The 16,157-nt window shown below is 46.8% G+C and overlaps 1 protein-coding gene across 1 annotated transcript; it reads right to left on the reverse strand.

Moving 5' to 3' along the window:
- Positions 1-4,529: 4,529 nt before the first annotated feature.
- On the reverse strand, positions 4,530-13,702 carry LOC133362242 (condensin-2 complex subunit G2-like). Its single transcript, XM_061581173.1, has 10 exons — positions 13,415-13,702; positions 13,013-13,155; positions 11,798-11,980; positions 11,131-11,242; positions 10,047-10,210; positions 7,843-7,986; positions 7,477-7,571; positions 6,817-6,886; positions 6,010-6,096; positions 4,530-5,005 (listed from the first exon to the last, which is right to left on the reverse strand). Exons 2-10 carry the CDS (start codon positions 13,130-13,132, stop codon positions 4,634-4,636), a joined length of 1,347 nt encoding a protein of 448 aa, XP_061437157.1. The 5' UTR covers positions 13,133-13,155; positions 13,415-13,702; the 3' UTR covers positions 4,530-4,633.
- Between the last annotated feature and the right edge of the window lie 2,455 nt (positions 13,703-16,157).

Raw genomic sequence — 16,157 nt, forward strand, 5'->3', positions numbered from 1 at the left:
CTTTTGGAAACAGTTTCTTTTGTAAAATAGGACAAAATTGCATGATGTAATAGTACAGTTTCAATTCAGTTAAACCTGTTTGAAGAGTAATTGCATATATGAGAAAAGAGGGCAAATTCACATTGTTGAAACAACTTTTCGGTGTGATTGTTAAATGTGCATAAAAACTTGTGAAGCAATCATGATGTTTTTTGAAAAATTAATACTTTTGGATTCAATATAAGTGTTACAAATTGTGGAATGAACTGTTTCCAATGACAGGCTCAACGCACTCAGATAATCGCACTACTGACTAAACATTTAAATATTTGAACAAGAGGAATGACATTTTTAACCCATATTTGAAACTGGCCTGCTTAAGATGCAAGTGCAACAATTAGTAAATAATGCACAGATGTATTTACTTTCAGTTCACCAGTCTGATATTTACCAATTTACAATAATACGTCAAATAGGATGTACATAGGAGTGAGCATTAGGTCTCGGCAAGGTAAGGTAATTTACAATTTTTACCGGGTAAATGGGTAAAGGTGTCGACCACGCCAAGGGGTAAGGTAAAGGGTAGGGTGAAGGTAGCACGGAAGAATTACCCGGTAGGGTAAAAGTAGCGCAAAGTATTACCTGGTAAATACCCTATTTACCGCTCGCTAATCGCTCCGTGGTGCAGTCCGTGGCCTCCATTTTAAAGTGGAATCATCAATGTCGGACCAGATGGAGACGGACCACGTTCTTGAGGTAGAGGATGAGGTCGAGGATGCCAGCAATGGCATTTCCGGGGTCGCTGCAAACAGCAATCGAAAAAGGCAGCGGCATGCGTTCCCGTGGGAGCACACTCACGATTGTATGGAGGGTGATCCTCGTGTGCAGCAAGGAAAGCGGCAGTGCACTGCCGCAAGTGGTTTTCCTCCCACACGAAGAACGCGTCGGGGTGGAAATCCCACCTCAAGAAGCACAACGCGCTCGCCCCAGGCAGCGCGGTCGGGACGTGGACGTCGGCGTCGGCGAGCCGCCTAATGCAGCAAACGCTGAGCTGGCCAACAATCCCGGATCGCCTTCTGGTAAAGTTTGAGAACGCGGTGGTTTATTTTGTTATCCAAGGTGCAATCTCTTTGCGAGCCGCCGGCAGCGATAAGTTGAAGACCTTGGTCCACACATTGACGCAGGGATACGAGGACCCGTCGACCCACACCGTCATTCGCAGGATTGTCGAACTTCACGCCATCATGCTGCCCTTCGTTAGGACGTTCTTCTCCAACCTTGACGTCGCCATCTCGCTCACCATTGACGGGTGGTCGAACCGCAACCTGAAGGGATTTTGGATGGTCACGGTGCACTGGATCGACACCAAATCTGGTGCGTCGAAATCCATGCTGCTGATGATCCTCGATGTGCAGTCTGGAAGGGGTGTCGGCAAGCGCATTGGCACCACTCTGTTTGAACACCTCCAAAGCCTCGGGCACAATGTCTCGACCAAGCTGCTCGCTGTCACCAGCGAAAATGGCTCCGATGCGATCAGTGCTGTCAAGACGTTGTTCGCCCTGGTCAGCGCGGATGCCAGATATGAGCAGTTGCGGACTTGCCACCATATTCGCTGCGCAGATCATTCGGTCCAGATCGGCGTCGTCCAAGTTCTCAAACTGATCAAGTCGATGAGGCGCTCGTCAATATCAGGCGCAGCAAGGTCGTCCGGCAGTCGTACCGTTGGGAGGCCGAGATCGCCAAGTTCGACAGCAAGGAGCTGACGTACCAGGACTCGCCGACCAGGTGGAATTCGACGTTTGACATGGGCGATGACGCCATCAAGAAGCGTGTCCCATTGGACATTATCATGGGGCGCTTCCAGGATGTGATCGGCGTCGGTGCTTTCACTGAACTGCAGTGGGCAAACATCGAGGGCATGAAAGCATTCCTGCGAATGCTGTACCAGGTCATGACCTCGTTGGCGCGGACCGCAAGTAACATTGGATCTCGTGCCAGTGAGATTGGAGCACCTGATCCGTCATTGCGATCGCGGCGAAGGCGCGTCTTAGAGCGAGTCCTTGACCGCGACGGGGATGAAGGGCCGAGCTGGTGCGGTACCGCGACTTTCTGCTTAAGAAACCCGCCATTGTGGCATCCTACTTGAATCCACAAACTGCCGAAAACGACAGACCAAGACAAGCTGGCTACACTGAAGGCCACAATCCGCTCTGTCCTGCAGAATCGCTACTCGACATGCTCGCGATTCCGCCGACGGCAGTCGGCTGCCCATATGGAGGGTCGCTGTTTAGCACCCTATTCAGCAATGTCGGCAGCTCCATCGATGACGGTGATGAAGTCGATAGTTTTTCTGAGCATATGGGCGGTCACGGACCGCCAGCACCTTCATTAACGTAAGAGCTGCTCCCTGCCCACTACAAGATGGCCTTGCGGCTACTTGGGAGCGCCGACGACGTCAACTCCCTGCGAACGCGCGAAATAGCGGAGCCGGGCGTGAGTTGCACAATGCTTTCGCCAGTCGCTGTCGTCGACGCTCTTCATCCAGTCCATATGCTTGGGGATCTGGGTCGCAAGGCCGGCTGCCTGAAGGTCCCGTCTAACCGGGCCGGAGAAGCGCAGGATCGTCGTTCGTCTGAGGACAATGGCAATGACGAACTTGATCAGGTTGTTGATGAGATCGTCAATCGACCAAGACGACTAAATGAGGTTATGGAGGACGGTGTCGTGACAGCCTCAATGCCCAATTGAGAGTATTCTATACAATAAGCGCTCTACCTCGCATTTACCTGTTATAACCTTTTTCATATGTAGTACCCCCGGTAATTACCCTGTAATCGGGTAATTTGTATGGAGTAAGGGTAAAAGGTAGGGGTAAAGGTAGGCTCGTTGCTTTTTAACTTTTACCTTATCTTGCTAAAGGGTAAAAGGTAAGGGTAGAGTGATTGTATTGTGTCGTTAGTAAAATGTAGGGTAAAGGTAGGCTTGTTTTTAATCCTTTATATTAAGTTCGCTTGCGTGCTTGCTTGCTTGCGTGCTTGCTTGCTTACAGGACCGTGGTAAATCTTTTGTCGTTTTTTAACCCACTTCCCGTGATCCGAACGAGTTGACATTTTCCACACAGACTCGTTGTGCGTGACAATTAATGTTCGTGAAAAAAAATTCCCAAAATTTTACACTTTTTAGGCAAAAAAAAATGTATTTTACATATATTCAAATAGAACTCATTCATGGCTTTGTGCTGAACGTCACAGTGTAAGAGCCCAGAGCGTAACCCCTCCAAGGCCGTGGCAGAGTAGCGCAGTTGGTAGCGCCCTCGCTTCCCATGCCAAAGGTCGCGGCATCGATCCCCGCGGTCCTCCACAGGCGAATATATTTTTTTATCCTTTATATTAAGTTTTGCTTGCTTGCTTAGGACCGTGCAAATCTTTCGCATCGTTTTTTAACCCACTTCCCGTGATCCAATCGAGCTGACATTTTCCACACAGACTCGTGTGTGTGACAATTAATTTTCGTGAAAAAAAAATTCCAAAATTTTACACTGTTAAGGGAAAACAAATTAAATATTTAATTACCAATTGCTTAATGGTGGCAGACAATCATCTGACCCATAGGTGGCAGCCATCTCAAGCCAGAGGACGAGAGGACTCTAGCCGCCACGCATATAAAGGATTATAGTGAAAAACTTTGTTTTTACGGGTTTACTTGTTACCTTTTACCTTACCTTGCCGTGGACTAGTGAGCATGTGTTCGAGTAACATGCTCCAAAAATCCTTTCTATAGCACTTTACCGGGCCGCCTTAAGCCTCGCTCCACTAAAACGCCGACTTCACCGAGCCCGAGCTTTATTTTCGTAGTATCACGTAATTGTTGTTTTCTATGCTTATAACTCTTTTTTCCCATGTTTATGTAATAAACCTTCTTGAGACGGCTTCTGGAAACAGTCCTTTATTTTCCACTTCCACAGTTTACACACACTCCCCGTTGCTGGCAGGCAACGGGCAAGCGGGCAGACAGCCAGCAAAGTCGCACCGCTCACGTGGCACCCAGAGCCCCGTACGCGCGTGGCTCCTGCTCTCTTCGTTCCCAGGTCTGCTCCCGACTCCTCCGTCTCTCCCCCTCTTAACCCCTCGGTCACGTGGTACCCCTAAGCCAATCTCCAGTAGTCAGTGTCAAACACTCCAGATCACTCCCCGTCAACTCCCGGGACCCACGCCTCTGATCCGGCTTCCCATTAGCTGAGGCCAAGATCGGCCAAGCCAATCACCTTAGCTAACATGCCGTGATCACGCCGAGATCATGCTCCCGGGCTCTCCCCTCATTGGCTACAAAGCGGGACCGGCAAGCCGATCGCCACGTGAGTCATACATGGCTCTCATTACATTTATATTGCTACATTTTTTTATTTTAAGTTTATTTCATGAGTTATTTACTGCATGTACATTATTTGACACAATTACACTTCGATTGCTTATGGTCTCAGCCAACAGCGATCGGAGAAGTCTAGGCCTAGCCTAATGCATGGTAAACGGACATTCGGAAGTGACTGCTTTCTGTTAACAATTAATATTAAAATGTTTTGTGGTATTCATAAACAGTTGTTCCATTAGTTTCATTATGGGTAGTGTTAGAGTAGATATTCGATTAAATGAAACAATCATAGGAAGTGCAGAGCGTATGTACAGCGATATACGATACAGGTAGGGATAGCAAAACGGATGACAGCGCGAAACAGTAATGAGAGAAATCGAACTAGTAATTGGGTAGGGGAGGCACAACTATTTCCGGCTATGGGATTGTATCTTGTTTTTCGGGGAAAATTGTTGTTTCCGACATACAGAAAATTCGGGTTACGGATCGTTTTCGGGGCCCTAACCCTTTCGTGACCCGGGGACTGCCTGTACTGCTGGCAAAATGAGTGAGGGCCAATACTTGCCTTTAGCGCCCTCCACAGGATTGGCTCGTACAGTCGGTGCAGCATCTCGTCCACACCCTGGCGGACCTTCTGAGCGTGGAAGTAACTCAACATCTGAGATATAATGAAGCAATCATGAGTCAAGCACAGCACTCTGTGTTATCGCCTGCAAAGCATTTCCACCTGTATGTGACTCATTGTAATTTATATCGGTTCAAATATTATTAAAGTCAACAGCGCCCACCAATCTCACCGTCTACTCAATCACAGCTTATCAGCCTTATCTGAATCAAATTATATATATTCAGTTCAGTGATAATACTGCCACTTGCTGGACTAAGCTGGTAAGTGTTATAAAGTCAATACCTTTTAGATAACTTGTAAAACTGTCATACTGGTTTTCACACAACCACTCATAGTTATGTGTCTGAAATGTAAAATATAAGTAGGAATTATTTTTCAAATGTGTACATATTTTATATACAAATATGCAAATTCAAATATATATCAATACACCAGCTAGAACTTATTGACTGCAGTGATTGAATACGCATTTTCATATGTATATATTTTTTTACATTCCACTATGCTGTGGATTTAAAACCTGCCCATAAAACATCCATTTGGAATAAGAAGAACTCAGTATTAACAAATTACAATATTTTTTCCATACAGGCTAGGCAGTCGTGTATTCAGTACACTGGACAATGTGCTAGGGTTTAAATCGTCAAGAGTTATATTCCATTCATTCAGCAGAAAGGCATATATTATTACAAAGGCAGAATATAGCACTTCAGCGAGGTCCATTTAAAATCCCGCAACGAGGGTGGGCTGTAGTGTATTGGTGTTATAGCCCAACATGACAAATCCAAACATTACCTCCGACTAAAATTATTCAATATAACAATGGTTATTTTCTTATATACACTTACCTCTCATTCAAAATAAACAATGTCTCAGTGGGCTCTCCCAAGGTTTAGAAGGTCATTTAGTTGAATTTCAATTTCTGTTAATATAAACTGTGGTTAAAATAACCACACAGGAACCTGGCATATGTAGGCACTTCACTTAAAAAGGCTCCTGTGCTGCAGTTGGAGATATGGAGAGAGTTTTCTTGCCTGCCGCACTTTGGAGTTCAATGGAGAGCTGTAAGGCAGGTACACGCCGTGCTCCATCAGGTTCTGGATGCAGTGTTCCTCCATCACCTGCAATGATAAAATGGTACTTATAAAGACCTGAAAGTTGAAATAGACCATTTGTATAATCTAAAACTTTCGTGACTGCAGGAATTCATATTCTATGGTTCTTTCGGTAAAGTCACGTAGATAGACGATTGTGTTGCGATCGAAACGTCGTGATATTTTTTTTTTTATATCTACGTGACTTTACCGAAAGAACCATATAATATTTGTATAACCTTTATTCAAGAGACGTAGATAAACGATTGCTTGTGTTGCAATCGAAGCGTCGTGATATTTTTATTATTTTTTATTCACTTTATATTCATTTTTATTATGTTGTTATTTTTCTATCTACGTGACTTTCCCGAAATAGCCATATAATATTTGTATAACTTTTGTTCAAGACAGACTTTTTGAGGTGTGGCAGGTGCTTTAAAATGAATTCTTCTTTACAATTAATTGTAAGTTTAATTATACAGTATATTACAAGCCAGGAATTCAGGCAGTGGCCTTATGCTCAAAATATTTTGGACTTTTATATTTATTTGGCAGTTTGGAAACAATGACCACAAATAATGTAAACGTTGGCTTTTCCACCAATTATTAGGCAGCCATTGGAAATTTACACCTATGAAACTATTCTTGCAAACTAGTATTCTAATTCTTTATATGAAAATAAGTCTCAGAATATTCTCACGCAATCATGCTTTCTTTTACAAGTGTTCTAATTAATTGAGCACTAACCTTCAGGTAAGGGCCTGTGGCCTTTTTCCAGGCTTGAAAATAAATGTCAGCATAGTAGCCCACTTGCACTCTGTGGGAGACATCACATAACCAGCCAAATATATGTAAACATTATATTTAAAAAATAGTTCTGACTGGGTATTCAATACGTTTACTTTAGATGGTGATGAGGCTGTGTCAATGTGAAAGTGATGAAAAAAGCACTACTCATGCTTGCCAGCGTGCCTGAGTTTAAATTTTGAACTATCAACGATAAAACCAAGTTTTCTGTAAGTTTAATTATACAAACATGTTCACCAGATACACTATATATATAAAAATTCATATTAGTTTTACACTTAATTTCATGAAGTTCAACTTTGAGGACTAATCTGGCAGACAAGCAGAGGAAAGCATGTCATTTCTGCAGCAAATAAGTAAATCCACCAGTAATGTTTATGAAATAGTAATGGAAATTTTAAAAATGTGCGGGTATATTTACCAAATGTCAAAACTACCTGGACATTATTAATTGTAAAAACGTAAACAATTGTAGCATATTAGCATTTGGCATGTAATCAATAACCAAAATATATGCTTATTGGTTATGAAAAATACCATTTAGCATCGAAGCAAACATCTACAAGTATATAGAAAATGCACAAAGAAAAATGGCCTCACTTAGTCAAAGAAGGAAGGTGCTTCTTAAGAACGGCATGAATCGTCTTGATAAAATCCACATTTAAACCGAAAAGGAAGGACAAGAATCGACGACTCTGAAAAACGTAAATTACACGCAATCAGACAAACAATTATTCAAATCCCAGAAAGATTCATCCAAGACATTTATTTCAAAAGATATTGCTGAACAGCATACACAAAGATTCTGTAAATGACCAATATAAATATCCAGTAAAAGTAACAACACAATGCTTTAATGCTCACTTGTTTTACATTTAGTACTTAAACTGTCTCCGCTTAGGTTTTTCAAAGAACGGTACGAGAACACCACTTTGATGCTGCTGCCTTTGAGTCCGCTGCTCTCACCTCCTCGGTTTTCAGGTAGATATTTGTCACTATGCATCCCTGCAGCAGCAGCTCCTTCAACTCCTCAGTCTCGGGTGGGTTGCCCAAGAAGTCAAACAGCCGGAAGCTCTCACGCAGGCTCCACAACCGCTTTATCCCTGCACCCTGCATTAGAACAGTTTCAGCGCGGGCACATTTTATCTGGCTTGCAAGCACCAAGTCCCACTTGACAATTTATAATACAATGGCTGTGTAGCTACATCAACACAAGCAACCATGTGTTAGAAGTACACACAAATACTTCATATTATCGTGACAAGAACTAAATGTAGATGTGCAACAATTTACCCCCGCAGAAATTGTATCTGTAATGACTGAAGTGATTTTATTCTAAATTCAACTATCTGAGTTTCATAATCTCATTTGCATTGTTTCTTGTTTGTACTGTTTCGTTCGCTCCATTAGCTTCAATGTAACATTACCATATAATTTGCATACGATTCACATACATTGTTGATTGCAATACGGACAATTTGATGCATAATGTGAGTTTAATAATCGATTTTAAGCGATGTATCATTACATTCAAAGCTAAATAATAATTCTAGATTTGAAGCTTTCGTGACTGCAAGGATTCATATTCTTAGGTTTTTTCGGTAAAGTCACGTAGGTAAAAAACATTAAAAAGTTAAATAAAATGAAATAAAAATCACGACGTTTCGGAGGCAACACAAGCTTCCGTCTTCAGGTGGTACCGTCACAGCCACGAAAGCTGTATCAAGTAAATGAGAGATTGCAGGAGCTACCACTCCGTTTATATAATGGTTGGAGAAGGTGGTGGGGCAAGGGCCGCATACTTTTTATTAATATGGTAAGGTGAGGCTTAAGACTAAGAATAGACTGCATAACAAACTGAGCCTTTGTTTGGAGAGGCACGGCTTGTGACTCAACCTGTGACAGTGAGACACCACTAAACATGGTAAAACTGTAATAGTTGTCTGTTAAATAAGATTGGCAAATAAGTGTAGTTAAATCTTTTTTGCATGGTTAATCACATCTTTCCAATGATTACTCAGTTTGTAACCGTCAATCACGGTTGAAATTATGTCTGTGTTTGTATATTTGTATGGCTTCGTGTACAAACCTTTGATGGTAGCCAGGTTTGCAGAGAACCTTGGTCTCAGAAAAGACAATTTCATGAGAGCCCACCGAGTTGTAGCAATGATCGGCAACGGCCGAAGAATCAGTTCTGCCGTGTTTCAGATCTGACTTGTGTTCGCGGACACGATCAGAAACATGACGTTTCGTTTCTCCAATGTAGCAATCACCACAAATGCAACTCAATTTGTAGACTCCAGGATACTGTAAGTCAGGAACGACATCCTTCACAGATGGAATCAAATCACGGATTTTATGCACTGTACTGAATCGGACTTGGATCTTATGCTTGTTTAGAATTTTGGAGATCTTTTTGGTCACGCCTGCTATGTATGGCAATGTGATAGTTTTGGTCGGAGTTTCATGTGGCTGTTTCTGCATGGTGGGAGAAACAGCTTGGCGGATAGTGCGGTCAGAGTATCCGTTCATCCTGAGGGCCCGATGTACATGTCTTAATTCACCGGCCAGGTGGTGTTGGTCAGAAATGCCATGGGCTCTGTGGTATAGCGTTTTGATGAGAGAATTCTTTTGAGATGGGTGGTGGTGGGAATCCGGTTTCAAGTAGGGATCTGTGTGGGTGGCTCTCCTGTAGACAGAATGTCCCAAGGATCCGTCAGGCCTCCTCTTAAACAGAATATCCAAGAATGGTAGTTTACCGTCTTTCTCCACTTCCATGGTGAATCTGATGGATGGGTGTCTAGAATTGATGTGGTCCAAGAAGTGGTTCAATGCTGGGAGGCCATGTGGCCAGATGACGAAAGTGTCGTCCACATACCTCTTCCACAAGGAAGGACGCAGGGTGGATGTCTGGATGGCGTTTGATTCAAACTTTTCCATGAACATGTTGGCTATAACTGGTGACAAGGGGGAGCCCATAGGGGTACCCTCATTCTGTTTGTAGAAGGTGCTATTCCAGGTAAAATAAGTGTTGGTGAGGCAATGCCTAACCAGCGCAGGTAATAATCTTTAGAAACGCACTGATTGCAGTAAAAAAAATCACAAGAATGAAAGTCACTGTCATGAAAAACAACAAATTATAAATTGCAATTTAAGGCATTGCTACATACCAAGGCTTTGCTCTGCTGTATTAAATTGCACCGCAGAATTGTGAGGATCATATTCTTTCCAAGCTCCTCTTTCCCAGGTAGGTCTCTCTCCCACCAAGACTCGCACAGGTTTATGACCGTGTTTCTTAGGTTAGGGTGAGAATCGGTGAAAAGTGGCAACAGGGCTGTCAACAGGGTGAGAAAAACGGTAGAGTAGATTGGAACTAATTATCACCACAGGAACATACATATCTTGTATTGTTGCCTGATGTAACCACCTGGAATGCATTTTTTATACAGGGTGACAAAAAAGTCTGGACAAATAGGGTTATTTCATTTATTTTAGCACTGGCATTAAAACATTTAAACAGTTTATTCTTTAAGTTAATATTTATCTATAATCATTATTCATATATATTTGTATTCTTCCTGTGGGTTCACCACAATCCCGTTGTTTACAAAATTCGACCAAGAACCCTGAATGAATTTAGACAAAACGTAATTTAGGAATGGTCAAAGATTACACGTGAATCTAAAAAAAGTCCAAAAATAACTTCTACAGAGAATTCATGTGTACATTCATGTTAATGGAAGTCAGTTTGAAAATTGTTAAAATAAGATAACCCATTCAGTCTTGACCTATGGGCCACCCTGTATATTCAGCATAACAATAATTTGTAGGCTCAATTATTAAATAAACTATTGCCAATATTTTGGTAATCTACCCTATACAGTACTTGAAATCAATATATCATCCAGTGCGCATGCATAACATTTCCCAGTGCAACATCAAGAAGTATTTTATTTTGCAGATATTTATGAGATGAACATACTGCAATAGTGTTCATTGGGATATGCAGCTCTAAACAGTGAACTGTTATAAATTATCCAAGTCAGAGAAATGTGGCAAATAACTACTTTATGTATCTTGAATGAGATTTTCAGCAGATACTTATTAACTTTTTGGTCTCATTCTCCTACTATACATACTCACGAACTTTTACTCTTTCCAATTATAAAAAAACTGAGAAGTCGTGGAAACAGATATAGTCAATAATTTATCAATTTGTATCAATTATTCATAGACGTCACCCTGCCTCTTTACCATGTAGAATGATAGCCGACTCCAAAATGTCTTCTATCACCTCCGCACTGACAGTTTTCACAGCCACAGATAGCACTGTGGCTACAGCCGTCACAACAGCTACAGTTGACTCCTGGATGCAAACACATAATGATGGGAGCAGGTGTCACATTTTAACCACACAACTCCTAACATCAACAATCAAATAACAAGTGCCATCCATTGTCAGAGTTAATATATCACAGTATTTTTAGTGAACGTGTATAAAACCAGCTGAAATTTTTTTCATGTCTTTGCATGCTTACCACAATCATTCATACTCTTTAAAACGTGTTTTTATCTACAGTACTCAGAATATATGACATGCAACTATAATTTAATTAAATGTTCTGGGTATATTAATACAGGTAAATCAGACGAATACAGAATTTTTAATTGTCTGGTAGCTCATGGGCTGATGCAGTAAAATTGACAAAACAATGAGCCAGCAAAGCTGAGATTCTTGGTTCAGGTCCAAGATAAAATAAGGCTTGCAAGTATAAGAAGCCTTAATGATCTCAGCCAGACCACCAATGTGTGTAATTTTCTGTTTACAATCATACTGAGATATTTGGTTGATAGGCATTCGATGAATCACATTAAAATGTACCATGAAAGAGTAAAAGGACAGAATTTAGATGTATAGTACCGATCCCGTGGCTTCTGTCTCCATGTCGTCGTGTTGCGGTGGGTCAGGGTTCCATTGCTCAGCGGGGCAACGCAGCAGGCTCTCAGTGAGTATCTTACCGATACTCTCAAGTGCATCCTTCAGAGCGCGCAGTGGCAACTCCTCCAGCACTTCCTTCAAGCAGAATGGGTCTGTGCGGCTTTTCTACAAGAAACACCGTGATTATATGACATTTAACTGTTCGGCTGCATTCCCTGAGCAAGTAACGATGTATTGAATAGAATGAAACGAATTCTAACGCTAATGGTATATGTACAACATCATTTGTGCGATCATTATTGTATGTTTTAGAATGGTTTCATGTGATCTGTGCAGTCACTAGAGGCATTATATTTACCAAAATATGAAATAATATCGAATATCAAGGTAAAATTGTAACATTTCACTGAATTGATGCATGTATTCGTGTTCAGGATTCCAAGTAAGGTTCTGGGTAGACGACAGCTTCTTCAGAATGCTGCTGCTAGAGTCCGTACGCACACACCATTTCGCGAGCACATCACACACCTGCTTTCTTGTGTTTACACTGGCTACCAGTCAAGTATCAAGTGGATGAAAAGACCCTGCTGCTGACCAAATCTCAGTGGGTTAACCCCACAATATTTGCAGGAATGGATCCATGTTTACACTCCAACGAGGTCCCTGAGATCTTCAAATCGCCTTCTTCTAAGTCCTCCGAGGTCAAGGCTCATTTCCTGAGGTGATTGGGCTTTTGCCCGTGCAGCTCCCAGACTATGGAAAGCTTTGCCATTGGCAATGAGACGATCAGAGTCGTTATGTATAGATTTAAGTCTGTCTTGAAAACTCACCTCTTTAAATTGACCTTCACCCCCTAGTTATGGGCGTTTACCCTGGTTCTGTTTATATCCTGCTTTTGATACACGGGGCACATAGGAATCTTGCAGAAGGAATACGCCTTACAAATTGATGTTTTTTTTTTTATATATGCGAAGTATAAACTTAGAATAATCACGTTACACACAAAAAGCGTGTTCTGTTCGCATCATCCTTAAATAAACACCTAAATGTAACCATCGTTATCTTCTTCCGTGACATCACAACGTCCCACGTTCCACTGACTTTCTGGCAGCAACAAGCAAACCGTACGAATCTAGTGCAGTGTCCGTCGCTCGTGAGTGACAGGGACGCGACATGTTGGCAGAGGAGAGCCCTCACGTGTCGCTCTACGATCTCCAGCAGCCGTGACGGCGACTCCTCCTCCTCGAGACTCTGCAGGAAGGCGTCTCGGGCAGGTGGAGTTGCAGCAGCAGTCGCCTTTCTCTTCGAGGCAGCCATTCTCGATGGCTTCTCCAGCTATGCTGCACAGGGTTGTTAAACGTGACACACGTACGAGCTTTTGAGTGGGAAACCCCTCCGTTAAATAGAACAAGGTTCCACACTGTTAATTAAATAAAAAATCGTTCCTTTATTTTTGTCCGTAAAACAATGTACAGTAGTCATGTTTTTGCCGTTTTTGACCAGTTCCCCAATCCTGTGACATGTCAAGCAGGTACAGTACTTGCTATTTTTTTTTATTGAGAGCTATACTGTATAACTAACGACGTGTGTGTCACTAACGTCTGTAGCGGCGCCGTCGTCGCCGCCGTCGCGAGTTTCGCGCCTTTTTTCGGGGTCCTTCGAGCGCCCCGCGGCTGAGGCGGCCACGGCAGCCGCCTGTGCCCTCCGCCTTCTCAAACTACTATCACTACTATCACTGCAACACCACGATACGTTTATACACTACAAGCTACGTGTACACTCAAACTACGTGTGTACTTCAAACTACGTTTATACTTCAAACTACGTGTACACTTCAAGCTACATACCGGGCTACATCGTCGCGTACACGGCGCGCTGGTACTTCGATGCCGGAGTAAAATCTAACTGATGTATTGGCCTGCTAGCCACGCCCCCTTCCAACCCCTCCCACCTGCTAGCCACGCCCCCATCCAACCCCTCCCACCCGCTAGCCACGCCCCCATCCAACCCCTCCCGCCTGCTAGCCACGCCCCCATCCAACCCCTCCCACCCGCTAGCCACGCCCCCATCCAACCCCTCCCCCTGCTAGCCACGCCCACATCCAACCCCTCCCACCTGCTAGCCACGCCCACATCCAACCCCTCCCACCCGCTAGCCACGCCCCCATCCAACCCCTCCCCCTTGCTAGCCACGCCCACATCCAACCCTTCCCCCCTGCTAGTCACGCCCACATCCAACCCCTCCCGCCTGCTAGCCACGCCCCCATCCAACCCCTCCCACCCGCTAGCCACGCCCCCATCCAACCCCTCCCGCCTGCTAGCCACGCCCCCATCCAACCCCTCCCACCCGCTAGCCACGCCCCCATCCAACCCCTCCCCCTGCTAGCCACGCCCACATCCAACCCCTCCCACCTGCTAGCCACGCCCACATCCAACCCCTCCCACCCGCTAGCCACGCCCCCATCCAACCCCTCCCCCTTGCTAGCCACGCCCACATCCAACCCTTCCCCCCTGCTAGTCACGCCCACATCCAACCCCTCCCACCTGCTAGCCACGCCCCCATCCAACCCCTCCCACCCGCTAGCCACGCCCCCATCCAACCCCTCCCACCGGTTAGCCACGCCCCCATCCAACCCCTCCCACCGGCTAGCCACGCCCTGTGAACCCCGCCCCCAGACGCACGTCTCACCAGCCCCCAACCTCCACTCCCCCCCGCTAGCCACGCCCCGTGACCCCTCCCCCAGACGCACGTCATCACCAGCCCCCCACCTCCTCCCCCCCGACTAGCCACGCCCCGTGACCCCTCCCCCAGACGCACGTCTCACCAGCCCCCACCTCCCTCCCCCCCGCTAGCCACGCCCCGTGACCCCTCCCCCAGACGCACGTCATCACCAGCCCCCACCTCCCTCCCCCCCGCTAGCCACGCCCCGTGACCCCCTCCCCCAGACGCACGTCATCACAGCCCCCACCTCCCTCCCCCCGCTAGCCACGCCCCGTGACCCCTCCCCCAGAACGCACGTCATCACCAGCCCCCACCTCCCTCCCCCCCGCTAGCCACGCCCCGTGACCCATCCCCCCAGACGCACGTCATCACCAGCCCCCACCTCCCTCCCCCCCGCTAGCCACGCCCCGTGACCCCTCCCCCAGACGCACGTCATCACCAGCCCCCACCTCCCTCCCCCCCGCTAGCCACGCCCCGTGACCCCTCCCCCAGACGCACGTCATCACCAGCCCCCACCTCCCTCCCCCCCGCTAGCCACGCCCCGTGACCCCTCCCCCAGACGCACGTCATCACCAGCCCCCACCTCCCTCCCCCCCGCTAGCCACGCCCCGTGACCCCTCCCCCAGACGCACGTCATCACCAGCCCCCACCTCCCTCCCCCCCGCTAGCCACGCCCCGTGACCCCTCCCCCAGACGCACGTCATCACCAGCCCCCACCTCCCTCCCCCCCGCTAGCCACGCCCCGTGACCCCTCCCCCAGACGCACGTCATCACCAGCCCCCACCTCCCTCCCCCCCGCTAGCCACGCCCCGTGACCCCTCCCCCAGACGCACGTCATCACCAGCCCCCACCTCCCTCCCCCCGCTAGCCACGCCCCGTGACCCCTCCCCCAGACGCACGTCATCACCAGCCCCCACCTCCCTCCCCCCAAGCGGCGTGGCGCTATAAAGATGGAGGCGCGGCACGTGGCGCTCCCTGCGGGAAGTCTCGAGCAGCAGCAGCAGCAGCGGGCGACGTCGCGAGCAGCGGAGACAAACCAACTCCGCGTGGCGCAGCGGGCGGCTGCTGCTGCCGCCTCGAGACACTCCCGGGCGAGAGGAGCGCACAGCGGCAAGGAGAATAGTTCTAGTGAGATGAAGATGATGATGGTGGCGGTGGTGGTGCCGAGGGGATTGTTGTTGCTGCCTGGCGGCCTGTGTGTCGCCTGCTTCCTCGGTCTCGCCGCCTGCGCAGGTGCAGAGAACGACCCAGCAGCAGCAGGAGCAGCAGGAGGAGGCGATGCTGAAAGTGTGGCCGCCTTTGTCTCTCTCAACCACAACAACCACAACAACAACCACGACCACAACGACAACGACGACCACGTGCGCTTCATGCGGGCGCTGTTCCGGCGGGAGGTGGACGCGCACGGGAGGCCGCGGGGCGGTCCCAGCGCCCTCCCCGGCAACACGGCGAGACTCGTGACGCCCGCACGCAACAGCCCAGCCCTGGGGGACATCGCGGGCACAGGTGGGTGAGAGAGAGGGTGAGTGGGTGGGTGAGAGGGAGGGTGAGTGGGTGGGAGGGTGAGTGGGTGGGTGAGTGGGAGGGTGGGTGGGTGAGCGGGAGGGTGGAAGGGTGGGAG

Source organism: Lethenteron reissneri, unplaced genomic scaffold (assembly GCF_015708825.2).
Source record: "Lethenteron reissneri isolate LAM-NWPU_2019-01 unplaced genomic scaffold, ASM1570882v1 scaffold_1409, whole genome shotgun sequence".
NCBI lineage: Eukaryota > Metazoa > Chordata > Hyperoartia > Petromyzontiformes > Petromyzontidae > Lethenteron > Lethenteron reissneri.